Source organism: Lithobates pipiens, unplaced genomic scaffold, assembly GCF_037356315.1.
Source record: "Lithobates pipiens isolate NorthernLeopardFrog02 unplaced genomic scaffold, aLitPip1_a1.2 Scaffold_16, whole genome shotgun sequence".
NCBI lineage: Eukaryota > Metazoa > Chordata > Amphibia > Anura > Ranidae > Lithobates > Lithobates pipiens.
This window is the reverse complement of record NW_027507748.1, coordinates 595319564-595340728: the sequence shown is the minus strand read 5'-3', so window position 1 is coordinate 595340728 and position 21165 is coordinate 595319564. Positions and strand designations below refer to the sequence as shown.

General features: G+C 48.6%; 1 protein-coding gene across 1 annotated transcript in view; it reads left to right on the top strand.

Annotated features, from left to right (window-relative positions):
- Window positions 1–21165, top strand: part of LOC143983850 (hydroperoxide isomerase ALOXE3-like) — a 170432-nt gene that overhangs the window by 125068 nt on the left and 24199 nt on the right. Inside the window, exons 11-12 of the mRNA XM_077483950.1 lie at window positions 5883–6004; window positions 8410–8510. Coding sequence (XP_077340076.1) covers window positions 5883–6004; window positions 8410–8510 — 223 coding nt within the window. The remainder of the gene's footprint in view (window positions 1–5882; window positions 6005–8409; window positions 8511–21165) is intronic.

Below are 21165 nucleotides of genomic sequence, written 5' to 3'. Positions count from 1 at the left end.
ACTCTATGATTCGATTTTGGCTCTTTGTGATTATTTTTAATCATTCAAACGAATTATTGAACTATTGGATGTGTATTTTTTAACTATGATGCAGACATCGATTATTTCTGGTCCGTGGAAAGCATATTATACCATGAGTACTTCCAGGTTGTATTGAGTACTTTCGAGTTGTATTGAGCACTTCCGGGTTGTATTGAGTTTCACATTACCTTCCTGGTATTTTGCTCGTTTTACGTTTCCGCCCCTTTCACCTCCCCATACTGTATAAATAGAAGTCTTACACGTCGTAACCACGCCCCTAATGATTGGGACTTTGGGTGGAGCTTGCAGATTGTGGGCGGTGAAGTGGCGGCCATCTTAGTGGTTTGAAATGCTGGACAGTTCTAATGTGTCTGTTTTACCTACATTAAATGTGAGTGGATCCATTTTTATTTTATTTTCAATAAATAGTTTTGTATCGATCATTGCGCAATGAGCGTTCCTTTCTATTTTTACATATATGTGGATGCTGGAGCTTGCCTGTAGTAGGTATTTTCTGGATGTGGAGTGATTTCCTTACCCTAATGATCTTACATGCGGTGGAGGAGCTTTAACTGCATGTGGAGTGGAAAAGTGTTTGCGGGAAGGATCGATTGTGACGCTATTTAGTACACTTAAAAGTGTATACCCTATACACTGATGGTAAGAGTCATTACTATTGGGTGATTGTGATTAGGGATGAGCCAAACAACTCCCCCCCCCCCCCCCCCGGTTCAGTTCACACCAGGACTTTCAACCGGACCGAAAATTCGTACAAGCTTTTGAACCCCATTTAAGTCTATGGGACTCGAACGTTCGAAAAATAAAAAGTGTTAATTTTAATGGCTAATATGCTCCTGCCCCAGAGGACATGGATCAATGCCAATTTTTTTTTTTTTTTAATGGCTGTTTTTTTCGGAAGCACTGATTTCAATAACGATTAAAGTGAACAAAAAAAGTGAAATATTCCTTTAAATATCGTGCCTGGGGGTGTCTATAGTATGCCTGTGAAGTGGCACGTTTCCCGTGTTTAGAACAGTCCCTGCACAAAATGACATTTAATGGAAAAAAAATCATTTAAAACTACTTGCGGTTTTAATGTAATGTCTGGTTCCAGCAATACGGATGAAAATCATTGAGAAAAAAATGGCATGGGTAGCCCCCCCTGCCCATTAGGGTCTTGAACGGATATTAAGGGGTTCCTCGTACCCAAATAAAAAAAAGGAAAGGCATGGAGCCCCCAGGCCCTATATACTCAGAACAGCAGTATACAGGCGGTGCAAACAAGACAGTGGCATCACCCAGAACCAAAAATGTTCTTCCAAGCTATCAGCAGGATCATTGAGGAGGAAGAGGATAGTCAGTCAACATAACAGGACAGTCACTCAGCATCGGCATAGGCAGTCTTGAAGGGATGTGACATTTAAAAAAAAAATATTCGGTTACATCAGCTTCAGGTGCTTGGTAGCTGGTGGTGATCCAAGACTGATTCATCTTTATGAAGGTCAGTCGATTAAACGAGTCGGTGGACAGGTGCACCCTGTGATTGGTTACAAAGCCTCCAGCAGCATTGAAGGTGCGTTCCAAAAGAACGATGGATGCAGGACAGGCCAGTAGCTCAATTGCATACTGTGCAAGCTCTGGCCAGTGATCCATCCTCAAGGCCCAGTAAGCCAGAGGATTTTCAGTGTGGGAAAGGTGTCCAAGTCTGACCTTGCCCCTAGGTATTCCTGCACCATGTAAATCAGATGCTGGCCATGGTTGCTGGAACCGATCATACCGCTTTGCACAGACCTTTCTGCAAGGCCTCCCGGAGATGTCTCATCCTTTGCTCCCTCTGCGACGGTAAGATAAGGTCCGCAACCTTACCCTTGTACCGTGGATCAAGGAGAGTGGCCAGCCAGTAATGGTCCCTCTCCTTGATCCGAAGAAGGATCCTTCTGCAGGCTTTGCAGGATCAGGGAGGCCATGTAGCGTAGGTTAGCTGAGGCATTCGGTCCAGAGTCCTCTGGGTCACTTAGGACAACATGATCCGCAGCCACCTCCTCCCAGCCACGTACAAGTCCACGGGTTTCTTGGGACTGTAAATCATCCCTAAAAGACTGCTGCTGCTGAGTGCCAGGCTCCACCTCCATGCTGACACAAGCCGCCTCCTCCTCCTCCTCGTCCTCTTCCTGTGTGATGGGTGGGACAGCAGGAACACTGTCTGGATAAACGGGGCCTTGAGAGGCAAGGAAGTCCTCCTCTTCCTGCCTCTGTTCTGCCTCAAGTGCCCTGTCCATTATTCCACGCAGCGTATGCTCCAACAGGTAGACAAGAGGTATAGTGCCACTAATGCATGCACTGTCACTGCTCACCATCCTCGTGGCCTCCTCAAATAGTGACAGGACAGTGCATGCATCCCTGATCATGCCCCACTGGCGTGGTGAAAAAAAACTAGCTCCGCTGACCCTGTCATGATGCCGTAGTCGCACAGGTACTAATTTATGGCCCTCTGCTGCATGTGCAGCCGCTGCAGCATGGCCAACGTTGAGTTCCACCTGGTGGGCATGTCACATATAAGGTGGTTCTTGGGCCGGTTCAACTCCTTTTGGAGCTCAGCCACCCAAGCACTGGCACTAAATAATCAGCGGAAATACACACAGACTTTCCTGGCCAGCCTCAGGACATCCTGTAAGCCCGGGTACCTGCCCAAGAACCACTGAACCACCAGGTTAAGGACATGAGCCACACAGGGCACATGGATCAGTTGTCCCTGTCGGAGGGCTGAGAGGAGGTTGGTGCCATTGTCACAAACCACCATTCCTGGCTTAAGCTGGCATGGCATCAACCACCTCTTGGCCTGCCCCTGCAGAGCTGACAAAATATCTGCCCCAGTGTGGCTCCTGTCCCCCAAACAAACAAGCGCAAGCACGGCATGGTATCTTTTGGCCTGCATACATGCGTAGCCCCTTGAATGCCTATGGAGCACCGCTGGTTCCGAGGACAAAGCACTGGAAGAGGCCGTGGAGGAAGAAGAAGAGGAGGTAGTGGAGGAGAGAGGTGTGTCACAACCAGCAGTAGCATTTTGGAGGCGTGGTGGCGGAACAACGTCCAACACTACTGCACCTTGTCCTGCATACTTCCCAGCTACCAGAAGAGTGACCCAATGGGCCGTGAAAGGTAGGTAACGTCCCTGTCCATGCCTGCTGGACCATGAGTCAGCGGTAATATGCACCTTACCGCTGACCGCCCTGTCCAGCAAAGCATGGACATTGCCTTCCACATGCCGGTAGAGAGCCAGAATCGCCTTCCGTGAGAACGTGGCGTTTGGGGACCTGCCAGTAAGGAACTGCACATTGCACAAACTCATGGAAGGGGGCCGAGACTACCAACTGAAAAGGCAGCAGCTGAAGTGCTAGCAATTTAGCCAAGCTAGCATTCAACTGCTAGGCATGTGGATGGCTGGGAGTGAACGTCTTTCCACAGTCCAGCAGCTGGGGCAGGGAAATTTGCCTGGTACAATCGGACGTCAGTGTACTGCTAGCAGAGTGCCCGCAAGTACTTGGCTGTGACACACCTAATTCTACACCGTCATTCCTCTCAGTGTAGGTTTCAGAGAGGACTGAATGTCTAGTGGGGTGGTTGGAGATCCCAGCTGATGAGGAGCAAGAAGAGGTCCGCTTTGTTCTTTGGTATGGGTCTTTAAGGTACGCTTGCCAACGAGCTGCATGGCAGGTCAACATACGTCTGGTCAAGCATGTGGTGCCCAAGTGGCTGATGTTTTGGCCACGCGAGAGACATATGGTGCAGATAGCAGCGGTGCGATCTGAAGCACTCGTCTCAAAAAAGGCCCACACCAAAGAGCTTTTGGAATAATGCGCAGAGGCAGCGCCATACACAGGCGGTGTGATTCAGTCGGTGTTCTGCCCCTAAGCTGGCTCCCGGAGGGCATCCTGCCTTGTTGATGTGCCTCCTCCTCCTCTCTTCTATCAGGCACTCACGTGGAGTCAGTGACCTCATTCTTTCCCTCTTCATCACTGGAGCAAACCTGGCAGTATGCTACAGCTGATGGAACATGACTGCCAGATTGCAGTCCTTCTTGAGCATCCCCTCTCTCTGCGCTCACGCTGCTGCCTTCCTCTAGCTGGGTATCATCATCAGAGCCTTCAAAATGCTGGGCATCCAGGGTCTAGGGAAGGAGTGACTGATGACATTGAGGCGAGGGAAGAGGACGCGTTGGCAGCTGCTTTGCTAATACCCTGAGCCTGGGTGAGAGAGGATGAGGAGGATGAGGAGGGCTTGGTCATCTACTCTACCAAGTCTTCGGCATGATGCTGCTCAACACGTCCAGCTGCTGAAAATAAGGACAAGCGTGTCCCATGGGCATGTGCTGATGACGATGCACAGCGTCCATGACCAGCACTGTTGTCTCTAGACACAGAACCTGCTTGCCCTCTTTTATGGGCTCGTGACTGTCTGCCTCTCCTTGTTGGCCTTCCAGACATAGTAATGGCCTGCAGGGAGATGGGAAAACCAGCAATTGAGTAGCTTTAGGTGCACACTGAGCAGATGACACAGTACACTGACTGTAATTACTGCAGCTGCCTGCCTGTGTTACAGAAACAGAACAACACCGGCAACAAGCAATTGGGTAGCTTCAGGTGTATACTGTGCAGGAGGCACACAACACCCACTGTAAATGCTGCAGATGCCTGTATTACAGAACACCAGTAATAAAGGGTAGCTTAAGGTGTATACTATGCTGGAGGCACACAACACCCACTTTAACTGCTGCAGATGCCTGTATTACAGAACACCAGTAATAAAGGGTAGCTTCAGGTGCATATTGTGCTGGAGGCACACAACACCCACTTTAACTGCTGCAGATCCCTATATTACAGAACACCAGTAATAAAGGGCAGCTTCAGATGTATACTGTGTTGGAGGCACACAACACCCACTTTAACTGCTGCAGATGCCTGTATTACAGAACACCAGTAATAAAGGGTAGCTTCAGTTGTATACGGTGCTGGAGGCACACAACACTAGGGATGGCCGAACTGTTCGCCCGGCGGTCGTTTCACTGCAAATTTTGTGTGTTTGTGATTCGACCGATCGTCGGACTATTACCGCTGTTCGCCCAGCGGACATATGTGTTTACAGTGTAAAAGAACTTTGACCAATGATGACAAAGCATGATAAAGCAGTCCTTTATCAGTGTAGGGACTGAGGTACAGTCTGCAAATCACTAGCTACTAGGTTCACAAAGGTCCTTGTAAGGACTGATATAGGGGTACTATTTGGTTTGCAGTATATAGGTGTGTAATACACGTATAAAATACTTGCACATATAGAAAGCATAGTATAGTGCATTTCCACTGTGCAGCATTGTGACTGCTGAGCGGTTCTGCAGCGATACTACAAAGAGTGACAAACGCAATAAAAAAAAAGTATTATAACTGGTGTGATAGACCAGTGGCCCCCAAAAACAACAGATTGAAGTGGGGTGTTATATACCTTCTTCCACATACATACTGCACTTCTCTAGAGACTTTTGTCACAGGGTCATTTAAAAAATGACAGGTAGAGGAAGAGGAAGGCCCTTCCGCAGGGGTGGTAGGGGTAGGGCAGGAGCAACAGACTTGAGCCAAATAAAAGGTAGCTTTGGGTGTATATTGTATGATTATGCTGCCTCACTCCCTCCCCAGTGTGAGCTCTGTTGTACAATGACAAACAAGTGGCTAATACCAGTTCAAAAGCTTACACTGCTTGTATTTGAAAAAAAGATGTAAAAATGTATTCTACATTCATCTGTATCTGTTGGACTTAAGTTTTGTTGTGCATCCATGAGAGTAGCCTTTTCTTTTTTTTTCCTTTTTCAGTTTCGTGGCCAACATAATTAATTACTATTATACAAGTGATGAGATGGTCAAGGAAGACCCTGAACTTCAGGCCTGGGTAGCTGAGATTTTCAAGGAAGGATTCCTGCAAAATAAGTCTTCAGGTATATTTTCACTCCGGTGTTCTTCAGTCAACGTTGATAGCTAAAAAAGTGAAATAAATCTAATAAAATCTAAATCAAAAGTGTTTTCTCAAACATGAGTTCTGTGTTGTGTCCATGTAAAGATGTGATGCACACAACCATTCAGGCACCTATGTGAGTATGGTTATTGGTTAAAATAAAGGTTAAAGCTGGGTCTCTTTTGCTAGCTGAAATGACAGAGTACTGGGGAAGATTTTGTTCTTTTTAGCAAATTTCCCCTCGCACTCGAGCTATTTTGATTATTATAAACCGATGAGCTGCTTGCTTTTGCCTCTTGCAATACATGACATATCTGCTGGTGAAGAAAAGTTTCGCAGGCAGGCACACATGCCACCACTGTGTTTTTGAATTTACATTGCATTTAGGTAGCAACTTAATATTTCTAAAGCACATCTTTACCTGCGTTGTGCATGGAAGCAAATATGTAATGTTTAATTGTGTTGTTTTGTGGTAAATGCATGTTAACTGATATTAAAGCGATCCTGTGACCAGCCTACTCAGATATTAATTTATTATTAACAAGCAGCAATTGGACATTAAAAATGACGTGTAGCTGCACTATGGAGAAATTAATCTTTAAATTTCTCAGGAGAATGCAGAAGTACCGCAATTGATCAAGTGGTTCTCTCAGCAGCTCAGTTCACCATGCTACCCCTTTGAGCCCTCGTTCACACTGAACGCGGGTTTGAAATCATGCAAGCTCAGCAGAACTCGGACGATTACAAACCCGCATTTCAGTACGAGTTCGGGGGCAATTTGAAATCCATCTGCGCGGGTTCACCCCTAAAGTTGCCAAAAGTAGTACAGAAACTACTTTTGGAAATCGCTGTGGCGCCGAAAAGTTGGCCTCACACCGATTGGGACAGTGCCATTTCCGGAAATAGGCTGCAATTCGGCATGCGATTTAAAGCGTCAAATCGCGCCGATGTGAACGGGGGCTTATAAAGTGACTCATTAACAACTTCCCACCCTATTCTCTCTCCCACCTGTGTATTAGCAGCCCTCCAGGTTTTCCATATAATGTAAACACAGAGCAAGAAGTATCTTTTTGTTATCCATGTGAGTTTTCTCAATGTGTTTCACCCACAAATGTTTGGAAAAATGAGCAAACTTTCTTAGAACATTCTTTTCGTTAGAATTTTCTTTTGAAATTCTACCCATCCATGGCCCGATTTAGCATTTCAACAGGTTAGAAAACCTTTATTATACGTGCTATTGTTTCCCCTGAGATAAGTTGGTGCTCCTTGTTAGGCCCCATTCACACATACGGACCTTTCAGATCCACATGTCAGTTTTTCAGGCAGACCTAAACGGATGCTTCATGTACCCCTATGGAGCAGCGGTGACATCCAATCCACTAAATGCAGATGGATGGAAACCCTATTTTCCATCCGTCTGGCGGATCGGACAAAAAACGGACAGGCAATCAGTTTTTATCCGATCCCCCATAGAGAGCAGGGCTCTGACAGGTCCATCCCTGCACAGTGAGTGGAGATGGACCTGTCATCCACCGGCTCAGTTGGGATCAACAGAGCAATCCCTGCTGAGCAATGTGTGAAAGGGGCCTTAAACTGTTCACTATTCCTTGTGCCATTGCCTAAACAGGAAGATTCATGTCTCTACAGCAGGGGTCAGCAAACTACCGGGGTTGACATAACTTCCGTTTTACAGAAGGCTTAAAGGCACCAAATAAAAAAAAAAAAAATGACAGCATTCAAAACAGCCAAACTGCGTTTTGAATGCTTTTAAGTGAAAAGGAGGGATTTGGGGTCTTATAGACCCCAGATCCCTCCATAAAGCATACCCGTCACTGCCTATTATTGTCACAATGGATGTTTACATTCCTTCTGATAGCAATTAAAGTGATCACACTTTTTTTTTTAAAGGGACAGTGTAAAAAAAAAAATATTTTTTTAAAGCACCCCATCCCTCCATGCTTGCGCACAGAAGCCAACGCAAACGTAAGTCGCGACCGCAAATGTAAAGACTGTACAAACCACAAATGTGAGGTATCACCGCGATCGTTAGAGCGAGAGCAATAATTCTAGCACAAGATCTCCACTGTAACTATAAACTGGTAACCTAACCTGTAAAAAGGTTTAAATCATCACCTATAGAGATTTTTAAGTAACGTAGTTTGTCGCTATTCCATGAGTGCACGCAATTTTAAAGCATAACATGAGGGGCTGTGGGTAGAGGGGGCTGTGTGATGTGCAGCGGGGCTGTGTAATGTAAAAGGGTCCAGAGGTACAGTGGCTGTGTATTTTAAAAGGGTCTAGAAGTGTGGGGGCTGTGTAATGTAAAGAGGTCTAAATAAGCAGAGGAAATCTCTTTCTACTAAAACTTGGTTCTCTATTTCATGACAGGAGTCCCATATTCCTTGGGAACCAGACCTTCTCTGATAAAATACCTGACAATGGTGATCTTCAGATGTTCTGCTCAGCATGCAGCTGTCAATAGTGGTCAGGTAAGCATAATATTACTGGTACTGTCCTTACTGTGTAGGCAAGTGAATTAGCAACCCAAAATCTGAATTGCATAAGTTTAGCCAGTTACAAGCATTAAAAGTGTGCAGCGCTGTTTTTTTTGGGGTTTCTTTAGTGGCGGTGGTGGTGGGATGGGGTGTGTCTGGAGTTTGAGAAATAGCCCTTCCCAAACAGGATATTGTGCTAAACCTGTGGGTAAAAGCCTTTGCTAGGTGGAAGAGTGGGTTTGATAATAAAGTTGGCAGTGCCTCCAGCCAGGACAGGACCTCTATGAACAGGAGATTCCCTTCCTGAGTAATTAATCAGTAATCTAACCAAAGTAAATAGGAGCAGAAACACCACTGCAATCAGCATATAACATTAACCATAAGCAAAAAGATGTACACCAGTATAGAAAAACCGCAAGCTTTACATAAGAAGAGATTAATAACTGTAAATACATCCAATTTATAAACAAGCATTATCAGCAAAGGCCCTGATAGGGGTCCTGGTGGAATTGTGTACATACAGTGCCTTGCGAAAGTATTCGGCCCCCTTGAACTTTTCAACCTTTTGCCACATTTCAGGCTTCAAACATAAAGATCACCAACAAGTGGGACACAATTGTGAAGTGGAACGAAATCTATTGGATATTTTAAACTTTTTTAGCAAATAAAAAAATGAAAAGTGGTGCGTTCAAAATTATTGAGCCCCTTTACTTTCAGTGCAGCAAACTCACTCCAGAAGTTCAGCAAGGATCTCTGAATGATCCAATGTTGTCCTAAATGACTGATGGTGACAGTGGCGTAACTAGAACCTTCAGGGCCCCGATGCAAGAAACCATGGAGGGCCCCCTGACCTCCAGCCAGGGATCTTCTGACTGATTCCGGGGGCAGCAGGACCTGGATAGGAGGGGGAACAAATCCTCTCCATTTTGCTCCTGCAGTTACTTAATTCCTATCAGAGAGGAGGAGAAGCAGACTTTTAGTGGCTACAGGAGAAAAATTGAGGGGATGTGTTCCTCTAAATGCCCCCCTCCCCCATCTAGGTGTTCAGGGGCAACATGTGCGCTATCACAATTGTGAACCCTGTAGTTACGCCCCTGGGATGAGTGCCAGTGGTGGTGGTGGGGGATGGGATTAGTGGCAGCAGTGGTGTTTGAGGAGGGATAGGATCAGTGACATCGGTGGTGGGGGATGGGATGAGTGGCAGTGGTGAGGGAGAGATGGGATGAGTGGCAGCGGTGAGGGAGAGATGGGATGAGTGGCAGCGGTGGGGAGGATGGGAAGAGTGGCAGCGGTGGGGAGGATGGGATCAGTGGCAGCAGTGTTGGTTGGGTGGGGATGGGATCAGTAGTAGCGGTGGTGGGGAATGGGATGAGTGGCAGCATGAGTGGCAGTGGTGAAGGTGATGGGATCAGTGGCAAGGGTTTTGGTTAGGGTGTGGGATCAGTGATGGGGGGTTGAATGGGATGAGTGGCAGATGTGGTGGTGGGAATGGGATCAGTGGCAAGGGTGATGGTTGGAGGGGGATGGGATGGGAGGAGTGGCAGTGGTGGTGGGAAGATGGGATCCGTGGTGAGGGTGATGGTTGGGGGGGTGGGATGGGATGAGTGGTGGGGAGGGGAATGGTATCAGTGGCAAGGATGGTCGTTGCTGGATGGTCATGGTGGGGTGGATCAGTGGCAGCAGTGGTTGTGGTGGTGTGGGGGGTATAAATGGTGGTGGTGTGGGGTAGGGGGAATCAGTGGCAGTAGTGGTGGTGTGGGGGGTATCAGAGGCAGTAGTGGTTGTATGGTGGGTATCAGTGGCAGTAGTGGTGGTGTGGGGGGTATCAGTGGCAGTAATGGGGGTGTGTGGGGGTATCAGTGGCAGTAATGGTGGTGCGTGGGTGGTATCAGTGGCAGTTGTGATGGTGTGTGGGTGGCATCAGTGGCAGTTGTGGTGTGTGGGTGGTATCAGTGGCAGTTGTGGTGGTGTGGGGGGTATCAGTGGCAGTTGTGGTGGTGTGCGGGGGTATCAGTGGCAGTTGTGGTGGTGTGGGGGTATCAGTGGCAGTTGTGGTGGTGTGGGGGGTATCAGTGGCAGTTGTGGTGGTGTGCGGGGGTATCAGTGGCAGTTGTGGTGGTGTGCGGGGATATCAGTGGCAGTTGTGGTGGTGTGCGGGGGTATCAGTGGCAGTTGTGGTGGTGTGCGGGGTATCAGTGGCAGTTGTGGTGGTGTGCGGGGGTATCAGTGGCAGTTGTGGTGGTGTGCGGGGGTATCAGTGGCAGTTGTGGTGGTGTGGGGGTATTAGTGACAGTAGTGCTGGTGTGGGGGGTATCAGTGGCAGTGTGCGGGGTATCAGCGGCAGTTGTGGTGGTGTGTGGGGGTATCAGTGGCAGTTGTGGTGGTGTGCGGGGGTATCAGTGGCAGTTGTGGTGGTGTGCAGGGGTATCAGTGGCAGTTGTGGTGGTGTGGGGGTATTAGTGACAGTAGTGCTGGTGTGGGGGGTATCAGTGGCAGTTGTGGTGGTGTGGGGGGTATCAGTGGCAGTTGTGGTGGTGTGGGGGGTATCAGTGGCAGTTGTGGTGGTGTGGGGGGTATCAGTGGCAGTTGTGGTGGTGTGCGGGGGTATCAGTGGCAGTTGTGGTGGTGTGCGGGGGTATCAGTGGCAGTTGTGGTGGTGTGCGGGGGTATCAGTGGCAGTTGTGGTGGTGTGCGGGGGTATTAGTGGCAGTTGTGGTGGTGTGCGGGGGTATCAGTGGCAGTTGTGGTGGTGTGCGGGGGTATCAGTGGCAGTTGTGGTGGTGTGGGGGTATTAGTGACAGTAGTGCTGGTGTGGGGGGTATAAGTGGCAGTTGTGGTGGTGTGGGGGTATCAGTGGCAGTTGTGGTGGTGTGGGGGGTAACAGTGACAGTTGTGGTGGTGTGGGGGGTATCAGTGGTGTGGAGGGGGGGATCAAGAGATGTGTGCCACTCACTTGTAGATCACTTGGTTCCCCCTCCTTGCTCGGTCTTGCTTGGGTGAGCAGGGAGGCTGGGCTGGGGCCTGTGATTGAAGGTGTGGACGGAGACGATGGGCGGAGCAAGCAGGGACAGAGAATTTGGGCGGAGACTGTGCGGGCAGAGGGAATGGGCGGAGAGGATGGGCGAAGCGGACGGGGACTGTCCCCGATGAGTGCGGGAGCAGAGGATGGGCGGGGAGGATGGGCGGAGCAGTCGGAAAGGATGGGCGGAGCTTACCGGGACTCCGCGTAAATGACTATCTCCCGGGCGGCGGCGGGCCCCCTTACAGTGGCGGAGCTCAAGGGCCCAGTCGCAAATGCGACTGGTGCGACCCTGATAATTCCGCCACTGGATGGTGATAAATAGAATCCACCTGTGTGTAATCAAGTCTCTGTATAAATGCACCTGCTCTGTGATAGTCTCAGGGTTCTGTTGAAAGTGCAGAGAGCATCATGAAGACCAAGGAACACACCAGGCAGGTCCGTAATACTGTTGTGGAGAAGTTTAAAGCCGGATTTGGATACAAAAAGATTTCCCAAGCTTTAAACATCCCAAGGAGCACTGTGCAAGCGATCATTTTGAAATGGAAGGAGTATCAGACCACTGCAAATCTACCAAGACCTGGCCGTCCCTCTAAACTTTCAGCTCAGACAAGGAGAAGACTGCTCAGAGATGCAGCCAAGAGGCCCATGATCACTCTGGATGAACTGCAGAGAACTACAGCTGAGGTGGGAGAGTCTGTCCATAGGACAACAATCAGTCGTACACTGCACAAATCTGGCCTTTATGGAAGAGTGGCAAGAAGAAAGCCATTTCTCAAAGATATCCATAAAAAGTCTCGTCTAAAGTTTGCCACAAGCCACCTGGGAGACACACCAAACATGTGGAAGAAGGTGCTCTGGTCAGATGAAACCAAAATCCAACTTTTTGCCCACAATGCAAAACGATATGTTTGGCGTAAAAGCAACACAGCTCATCACCCTCAACACACCATCCCCACTGTCAAACATGGTGGTGGCAGCATCATGGTTTGGGCCTGCTTTTCTTCAGCAGGGACAGGAAAGATGGTTAAAATTGAGGGGAAGATGGATGCAGCCAAATACAGGACCATTCTGGATGAAAACCTGTTGGAGTCTGCAAAAGACCTGAAACTGGGACGAAGATTTATCTTCCAACAAGACAATGATCCCAAACATACAGCAAAATCTACAAAGGAATGGTTCACAAATAAATGTATCCAGACCTGAATCCAATCGAAAATCCGTGGAAAGAGCTGAAAACTGCTGTTCACAAACGCTCTCCATCTAACCTCACTGAGCTCGAGCTGTTTTGCAAGGAAGAATGGGCAAGAATTTCAGTCTCTCGATGTGCAAAACTGATAGAGACATACCCCAAGCGACTTGCAGCTGTAATCGCAGTAAAAGGTGGCTCTACAAAGTATTAACGCAAGGGGGCCGAATAATTTTGCACGCCCCACTTTTCATTTTTTTATTAGTTAAAAAAAGTTTCAAAAATCCAATAGATATCGTTCCACTTCCCAATTGTGTCCCACTTGTTGGTGATTCTTCACAAAAAATTAAAATTTTATATCTTTATGTTTGAAGCCTGAAATGTGGCAAAAGGTTGAAAAGTTCAAGGGGGCCGAATACTTTCGCAAGGCACTGTAAAGTCAGATATATATAGGTATTAATAGAGATGTGTCCTGATAATTTTTGCAGCAAAGTCCAGATGCAGCAGCCCTTGAGCATAATGCAGCTTCTGCGTTTGTGTCAGAGACTTGAAGACAGCATATGTAGCGCTGAGATCCTGCAGCTGTTGTCCAACCAGTCTGGAATGCCGACCTAGCTATCTGGCACTAATAGTCTCTCCTTTTGATCTGGGTGGAAATATAGCAGCACAGTACCTGTAATTGCTCACTTCACAATAGTATAGTCTCTGGCAGGTGCAGAATGGTGGCTCTCCTTGAGCAGCACAAAAACAGCAACACAGGGTTTGGTAGGCTCAGCACAATAGCCTTGTACTCACAGCTATCAGTAGCAGATTCTCTGCCCACAGGTCCCTCGCAGCAGTACTCTGCATGTTTCCTTAGCAACAGTACAACACTCCTGCACATGCTGGGAGATGTAGTCGCTCACGTCACTGCAGATCAGTAGATCACACAGCAGCACAGTCCCTCATTAGTAGTGTATAATAGTCTCTTCTGGTCCAGGATTTAGTAGCATGGACAGAGCATGTGGCTGAGTCTCTCTTTCTTGTGTTACTTCCTCCTTCCTGGTTTCTTAATCCAGACCACAGGGGCATAAAGTGATGTACATAATTATACATAAAACTGTGATATTAGCAGCTAACAGTAGAGGGCAGTAGACCGCCTACAAGTGTCACCACATTAAACAAAAAAAAAATTAAAAAGAACACTCAATATTAAAAGAAGAGCACTAAAACGTATCTCCCTCACCACCCCTCCCACTGATCTTTATCTGAAAAAAATTGAAGATGGAAGTGATAAAGGTCATTTTGAAGCCATGAGGTGGACATGATTTTCTCTCTGAGGACATTATAAAACACCTATAAGCAAGCCAAGGTATAATCAACATAGTTTTTCTCTTTTACTGTAAATAAGTGCTCTTGCTCCTCTACTGAGGTTTAAAATGTAGAAGTCCTTTCAAATAGCAGCGGTATGTTGCTGCCATATTGCAGTTTAAAAAAAAAATCAATGGAATGTAATCAAAATGAACGAGGAAAAAAAAAAGTCCAAAGGAAACCTGTCAAAATCACATGACCAACTCACTTCAATTACAGAGTTCTTTCTACGTTAAGCATTTTATGAATGGGCTACAAAACACAGACTATGATATTAAGAAATGCTACGGAGTATAAACTACAGTGGATAGCGTTATTTGCTCTTTGTTATATACTGTCCTTTTAGTTTCAGGCAGTTGATTTGTTTGTCACAGGCATACAGACCTTCGGAACTATAATATAAAAGATATATGGACAATGATATAGCGCTCTATCTAAAACAAACATAATATATAAAAAAGTTCATAAACAAAAATATAATGAATGGCTTCAAAATGCGATATCCTCAGATATGGTGATCACATCCAAAGGCAGAAGAAGGAATAGTCATGATCCATATCATACGCAGAGGAGGAGGGGAACCGTCACCAACACCCAAAAACACTGACTCTTACCATAAATGTGCAGATAAAAACGCATGTAGTACATTTTGAAGCCATTCATTATATTTTTGTTTATGAACTTTTTTATATATTATGTTTGTTTTAGATAGAGCGCTATATCATTGTCCATATATCTTTATATATTGTTTCCAGCAATATTTGTGTTAGCAGCTATTTTTGTTTTATATAGATTTACACTTTTTATAATATAAAAGAAATATGTTATTCGTCAGCTTTAATGAAAGCAGCTAAAACAAAATTCAGACGGGGGTAATACGTTTTCCTAATGTATAAATATTGAATTTGTTTTTTTATTTAAATTACATCTGTTATGTAGGCTACCATTGCTGGTTGCTTAAAGTGGTTGTAAACCCTTACAACACACTTTGACCTACAGGTAAGCCTAGATTAAGGCTTACCTATAGGTCCAAGAAATATTTCCTAAACCTATATGGTTTTGGAGATATTTGCCCGAAGACAGGCGCCGCTGTCTACGGCGCATGCGCCGTAGATAGCGGCGAGCAGGCGCACTGAGCGTGGCATTTTCAACGACGGAGCTGCCGCGTGTGTCGGCTCCCACGCGCATGCGCGGGAGTGACGTCATTGTGGCTTCGCCAAATGACAGCGCGCGGAGCTGCGAGACCCCACCGAGAAGATGGATGCGCCGGACTACAGGGGACAGCGGTGACTTCGCTGGCTCCTGTGTCAGGTAAGTGACACATAATGGATTACTATGCGATGCATAGTAGTCCATTATGCTTTGCCTTTGCAGGGAATGAAAGAGGAAGTAAACTCATCAGGGTTTACTTCCTCTTTAAATGTCATACTGATCCTTTAGGTTAAATAGGCAATAATAATCATTCACATTGAAATGGACGTATCCTGTAATGCTGAAGATGTTTTGTAGCTTATCCAAGCCATTTCTTCAGTTCTAATGAGCAACAGGAAACAGTCACAGTATGTACACATGACCAATGCATTAGGGACATACCTCTCCATACTTTCTACCCCCTGGTAATTAACCTTCTTTTACTTTATATAATCCTAATACCGTTATTCTATAAATTTTTCCCCTTATCCCAATAAACATGCCACACAGGAGTTTGGAGTATAACTGGCCATAGCAGCCTTTTATTAACACTCTTCAAACCAATAACTTAAATAACTTTATTAAATATATATATATATATAACACTTTTTGGTAACGGCAATTTTAACGAACTCCCAGTCAGTTGGTCTTTGACGGTACCACGCTCCACCTTTTAAACATAACCTTTTTACCATTACACTGCGGGACCACCTTTTAACCATACTAGGCCTCCGGCCGTTTATAAGCCTGGAGACAACCACCTTCCCGCAATGCCACCAAATCCCGTATCCAGCCTACCCTTCCGCTGTGATACACCAAAAAGGGGAGGGGCCATATCCCTATGAGCTCCCCCCCACATTTCCATCATCTGTTTCCTTTTTTGCCCCATCAAAGACCAAGAGACACCGCCGCTACAGCTGCTATGACGACCTTCAGCACCGAACCTGCAAGAAAGAAAAACACAAACAACAGAACGACCACAACACCAATGACACCTCATCACCTTCTTTTTTTTTTTTTTATATAAATTATGGGACGGGTGGGTGGGCAACTCTTTTTTTCTCTGAGCCACGCTGCCTTGTCCGCTCCTCCCCTTCCTTTAAATAAAGCTCCGCCCCCTTCCATTCTTCCTCTCTAGACCCACCCCATTACCTCCCCTCCTCACCTTAACCCCTTCCGCTCTTCCCCTCAGCCTTTGTCATGTCCGGCCCTCCTCCCAGCCTCCGGCTTAGTTCCGTGCCTCTCTTGACCAATGCATTAGGGACATACCTCTCCATACTTTCTACCCCCTGGTAATTAACCTTCTTTTACTTTATATAATCCTAATACCGTTATTCTATAAATTTTTCCCCTTATCCCAATAAACATGCCACACAGGAGTTTGGAGTATAACTGGCCATAGCAGCCTTTTATTAACACTCTTCAAACCAATAACTTAAATAACTTTATTAAATATATATATATATATATAACACTTTTTGGTAACAGCAATTTTAACGAACTCCCAGTCAGTTGGTCTTTGACGGTACCACGCTCCACCTTTTAAACATAAGCTTTTTACCATTACACTGCGGGACCACCTTTTATCCATACTAGGCCTCCGGCCGTTTATAAGCCTGGAGACAACCACCTTCCCGCAATGCCACCAAATCCCGTATCCAGCCTACCCTTCCGCTGTGATACACCAAAAAGGGGAGGGGCCATATCCCTATGAGCTCCCCCCCACATTTCCATCATCTGTTTCCTTTTTTGCCCCATCAAAGACCAAGAGACACCGCCACAGCCCGCAAGGATGACCCCCCTTATCCTTAAGGGCACCTCCACACCCGCAGGGCCCGTTCAATCCCATCTTGCAATCCCAACGCCCATAGATCAATGCCCACCGCCGTCAAATGGACCCCATCCCCACGAAGGTACATCCCAACATTAACCTCCAACTCCATGTGGCGCGCCACTAAACCCCCATTCCGTTTTACAAACCTCCCCAAAACCTTGTTAACTTTAATTCTGGCTTTATTGAGTCTGACTACAGACCGTGCCATCCGCCATGCCGTACGTGCTACAATGTCCGACCAGACTATGACCATATCAGGGAAATCCCTCCGAAGCGTCAAAAAATCGCACTTTACATCCGCAATGATATCCCGAGTAGACCTAAGACCCAAATCATTCCCCCCAGCATGGATTACTAGGACATCCGGGGGCCTATCAAGCCTGGCGTACCGATGAACTTCAGGAATGACCCTACCCCACTTCATCCCCGGGATACCCAACCACCTGATGCAAGCCTCTCTACGTGGGATCCCCAGCTGTCTTCCTTCCGGTCTGACATCTGCGCGCCGAGCCCCCCAAAAAACATATGAGTGTCCGAGAATCCAGACGAGGCGTGGTAAACCTCCATCTGAAAAGACACAGACAAAAATCAACACCCCATCACACCAGCCCGAAGCACCCCCCGACCCAGAAGAAACAGCCTACACCAAGTGCGGCCGCACATAGGACCTAAAACGTTTGGACTCCCATCTCCCTATCCGTTTTACCGCAGTCTCGTCCAACCCGCATCTGGCAGCCTCCGTGGCTGCCCCGATGCGGAAGGAGTGCGAAGCAAACTGCGCCCCGTCAAACCCCCCCGCCTTCAAACATTTTCGAAACACCGTAATAAGTTGAAATTTGGACAGAAAACTCCCATCCCGATGCACCAGCAGCGGGCCCTCCCCCTGTGGTCGTATTTTCACGAACTCCGTCACCGCCTTCACCGGACAGATCTCCGAACCCGGCAATGCATATAACCAAACGTCCACCCCCTTACCCGTCTGATCCGTTTTAGACCGGCGCAGTTTTAAACACAGGTAACCATCCCCCACTGTAACATCCTGTCCCAACAAACCCCCCCCAACGGTCTTTGCCGGGCTGACTAACTCACCCACCCGGAAGGCCCCGAAAAAGGCCAAGGAAAAAGCCGTACGAAACAGGTGCGCTTCATAACCTGACTTACACAGACCCCCCAACTGCCGGCTAATCACACCCAAAATCGCAAAAGTCACCGGCCGCCTCCCGTCCTTCTTCTGATTACCCTTCCGGTATCCCTTCAGCGCCTGACGCACCCAAAAACCTTTTGTCGCATCCATTTCGCCCCGCAACTTAAACCAGAAAGCCAGAGCCGCCAGCTTCCGTTCAATCCCAGAAACTGACCCCAACCCTTCCATCTGCCTGACCACAAAGTACAAAACTAACAAACCATTGTCCGCCCCCACGTCCCCCAGCTCGGCATCCGCCAGCCGTAAAAATTCCAGCCACTCACCCCAAACTCGACTATATGCTGACCAAGTCGATTCGCTCACCGACCTCCTGATCCATCCCGCGGCGATCCCGAAGCAATGGCCCAAAGCCGCTCCGGGCAGGGGACCCCCTCTTCTGCCGCTCCTGGCGCCAAGTCTCGAAACCTCTGCCACTGAAAGCGAGACAAGGCATCGGCCAGGTTATTGTCCACCCCAGGAACGTGCACGGCATACAAAAATATGTTCATCTGCAGGCACCGCAGCACCAGATGACGCAGCAACCTAATCACCGGAGGAGAAGAACCCGACATCCGGTTAACCACCTGCACGACTCCCATATTGTCGCAATTCAACCGAATCTTAAGATCCCGGCAGGACCCACCCCATAATTCCAATGCCACTACCACCGGAAACAGTTCCAGCAGCACCAGGTTCTTAGTCAACCCTTCCTCAACCCAAGTCTGTGGCCAGGCCGCAGCACTCCACTGACCCTGAAAATACGCCCCATAGCCCGTCGACCCCGCCGCATCCGTCACCAGCTCCAGGTCGAAATTACTCACCGGCCCATCCATCCACACGGAACGTCCATTGTAGTCCTCCAAAAACGTGTGCCAGACCCGTAAATCTTCCCTATGTTCCCCCGTCAACCGCACGAAATGAGTCGGAACTGAGACTCCCGCCGTGGCCGCCGACAGCCGTCGGCAAAAAACCTTCCCCATGGGGATGATGCGGCAAGCAAAATTTAGCTTACCCAAAACCGACTGCAGCCTCCTGAGCTGCACTTTTCGCACCCCCAGCAGCTCCCTAATCTCCAGTCGGAGTCCCTCCACCTTGTCCCTTGGTAGCCGGCACTCCATGGCGACCGTATCCAGCTCGATGCCCAAAAAACTCAACACAGTCACCGGCCCTTCCGTCTTGTCCGGTGCTAGAGGGACCCCGAACTTCTCCGCAACGTGCTGCAACGTGGCCAAAAGGATCGCACACACATTGGAAGCCGGAGGACCCACCACCAGGAAGTCATCCAAATAATGGATAACTGAACCCCAGCCGGATAAGTCGCGCACTACCCATTCCAGGAAAGAGCTAAAAAGCTCAAACAGGGCGCAGGAAATGGAGCAGCCCATGGGCAGGCATCTATCCACGTAAAAACGATCCTGCCAACAGCACCCCAGCAAACGGAAACAGTCCGGATGCACCGGCAGCAACCGAAAGGCTGACTCAATGTCCGATTTGGCCATGAGCGCCCCCCTCCCAAAATGACGCACCCAACCCACCGCCGCATCAAAGGAAGTATAGGACACCGTGCAAGCCTCCGGGTCAATTGCGTCATTCACGGAGCCGCCTCTCGGGAACGAAAGGTGGTGAATAAGCCGAAACTTGTTGGGTTCCTTCTTAGGCACCACCCCCAACGGGGACACCACCAGATCCGCCAACGGGCGATCCAAGAAAGGGCCACTCATCCTCCCCAGCGCAACCTCCTTGGCCAATTTTGCGGAAACTACCCCCGGATGCAACAGCGCGGAACGCAAGTTCCGAGCCATCGGCGGCACCCCAGCCATGGAACACGGAATTTGGAAACCCCCAGAAAAACCCTCCCCCAACACTCTCGCCGCCTCCCTATTCGGGTACCTATTTAGGAAAGGTTGCATCCTTTCCACCCTCACCGGCATTGTCCCTCTTAAATGCAGCGTCAGCCCCTCGCTTACCCCGTTTGAAGCACCGGGACAGGGCGTGGCTCCCCCCACAGCCGGAACACTCATGCCGGAAACGACAGGACCCGCCAAACTTGCAAGACCCTTCGTTAAATTGCCAGCACACCCCAAACTTCTTACCGGCCTGCTGTCCTGAGGCGGGGGTTCCCCCGCCCCCCCCCCCTGAAAAAACTGTGACGGAGCCCGCGCCGACGACATCAACCGCATCCACAGGCTGATATCCTTGTGATCCCACCTGATATCCGGCCGAACCGCCCTCCTCTGCCTAAATTGCTCGTCGTACCGCAGCCACGCCGAGCCCCCGTATACCCTATGTGCCTCCCCAATGGCGTCCATGTAGCAAAAGAGAGCCGAGCAGTGTTCCGGAGATTTTTCCCCTATCACGCTGGCCATGATGGCGAACGCCTGCAGCCAGTTTGCGAACGTCCGCGGTATAAACCTATACCGCCTCTTCTCCTCGTCGTCCTTCTTAGAGTCGTCCGGCTTAACCCTATCCAGATTAAACTTTTCGAGGGGCAGCAAGGAAAATATCTCCACATACTCACCCTTGGCGATCTTATCCCGCACTTCCTGCTTCAGATGCGCGCCCAGTGGCCCTTCATAGCACACATACACCTCGCACTTCGCAGCGTCCGCTATCCTGACCACATCAACCCTGGGCGCCGCTGCCGCCTCCCCCTTCTTTTCTACCCCTGCCGTACTCACCGCAGCGTCCCCCGTCGTCGAAACCGCCACCGGCACTACCACCGGCGGGGCCGTTGCAACAGGCGTGGAGCCCTCCTCCAGCGGAGTTCCCACTGATCGCGGCGCCTCCTGCCGCGCACTCGTCCCCCCCGGTGCCTCCAGTACCCCTGGAGTCCCCAGCACCCCACTCAGCCCGGGACTACCAAAACCGCCCCCCGGCGTCAGT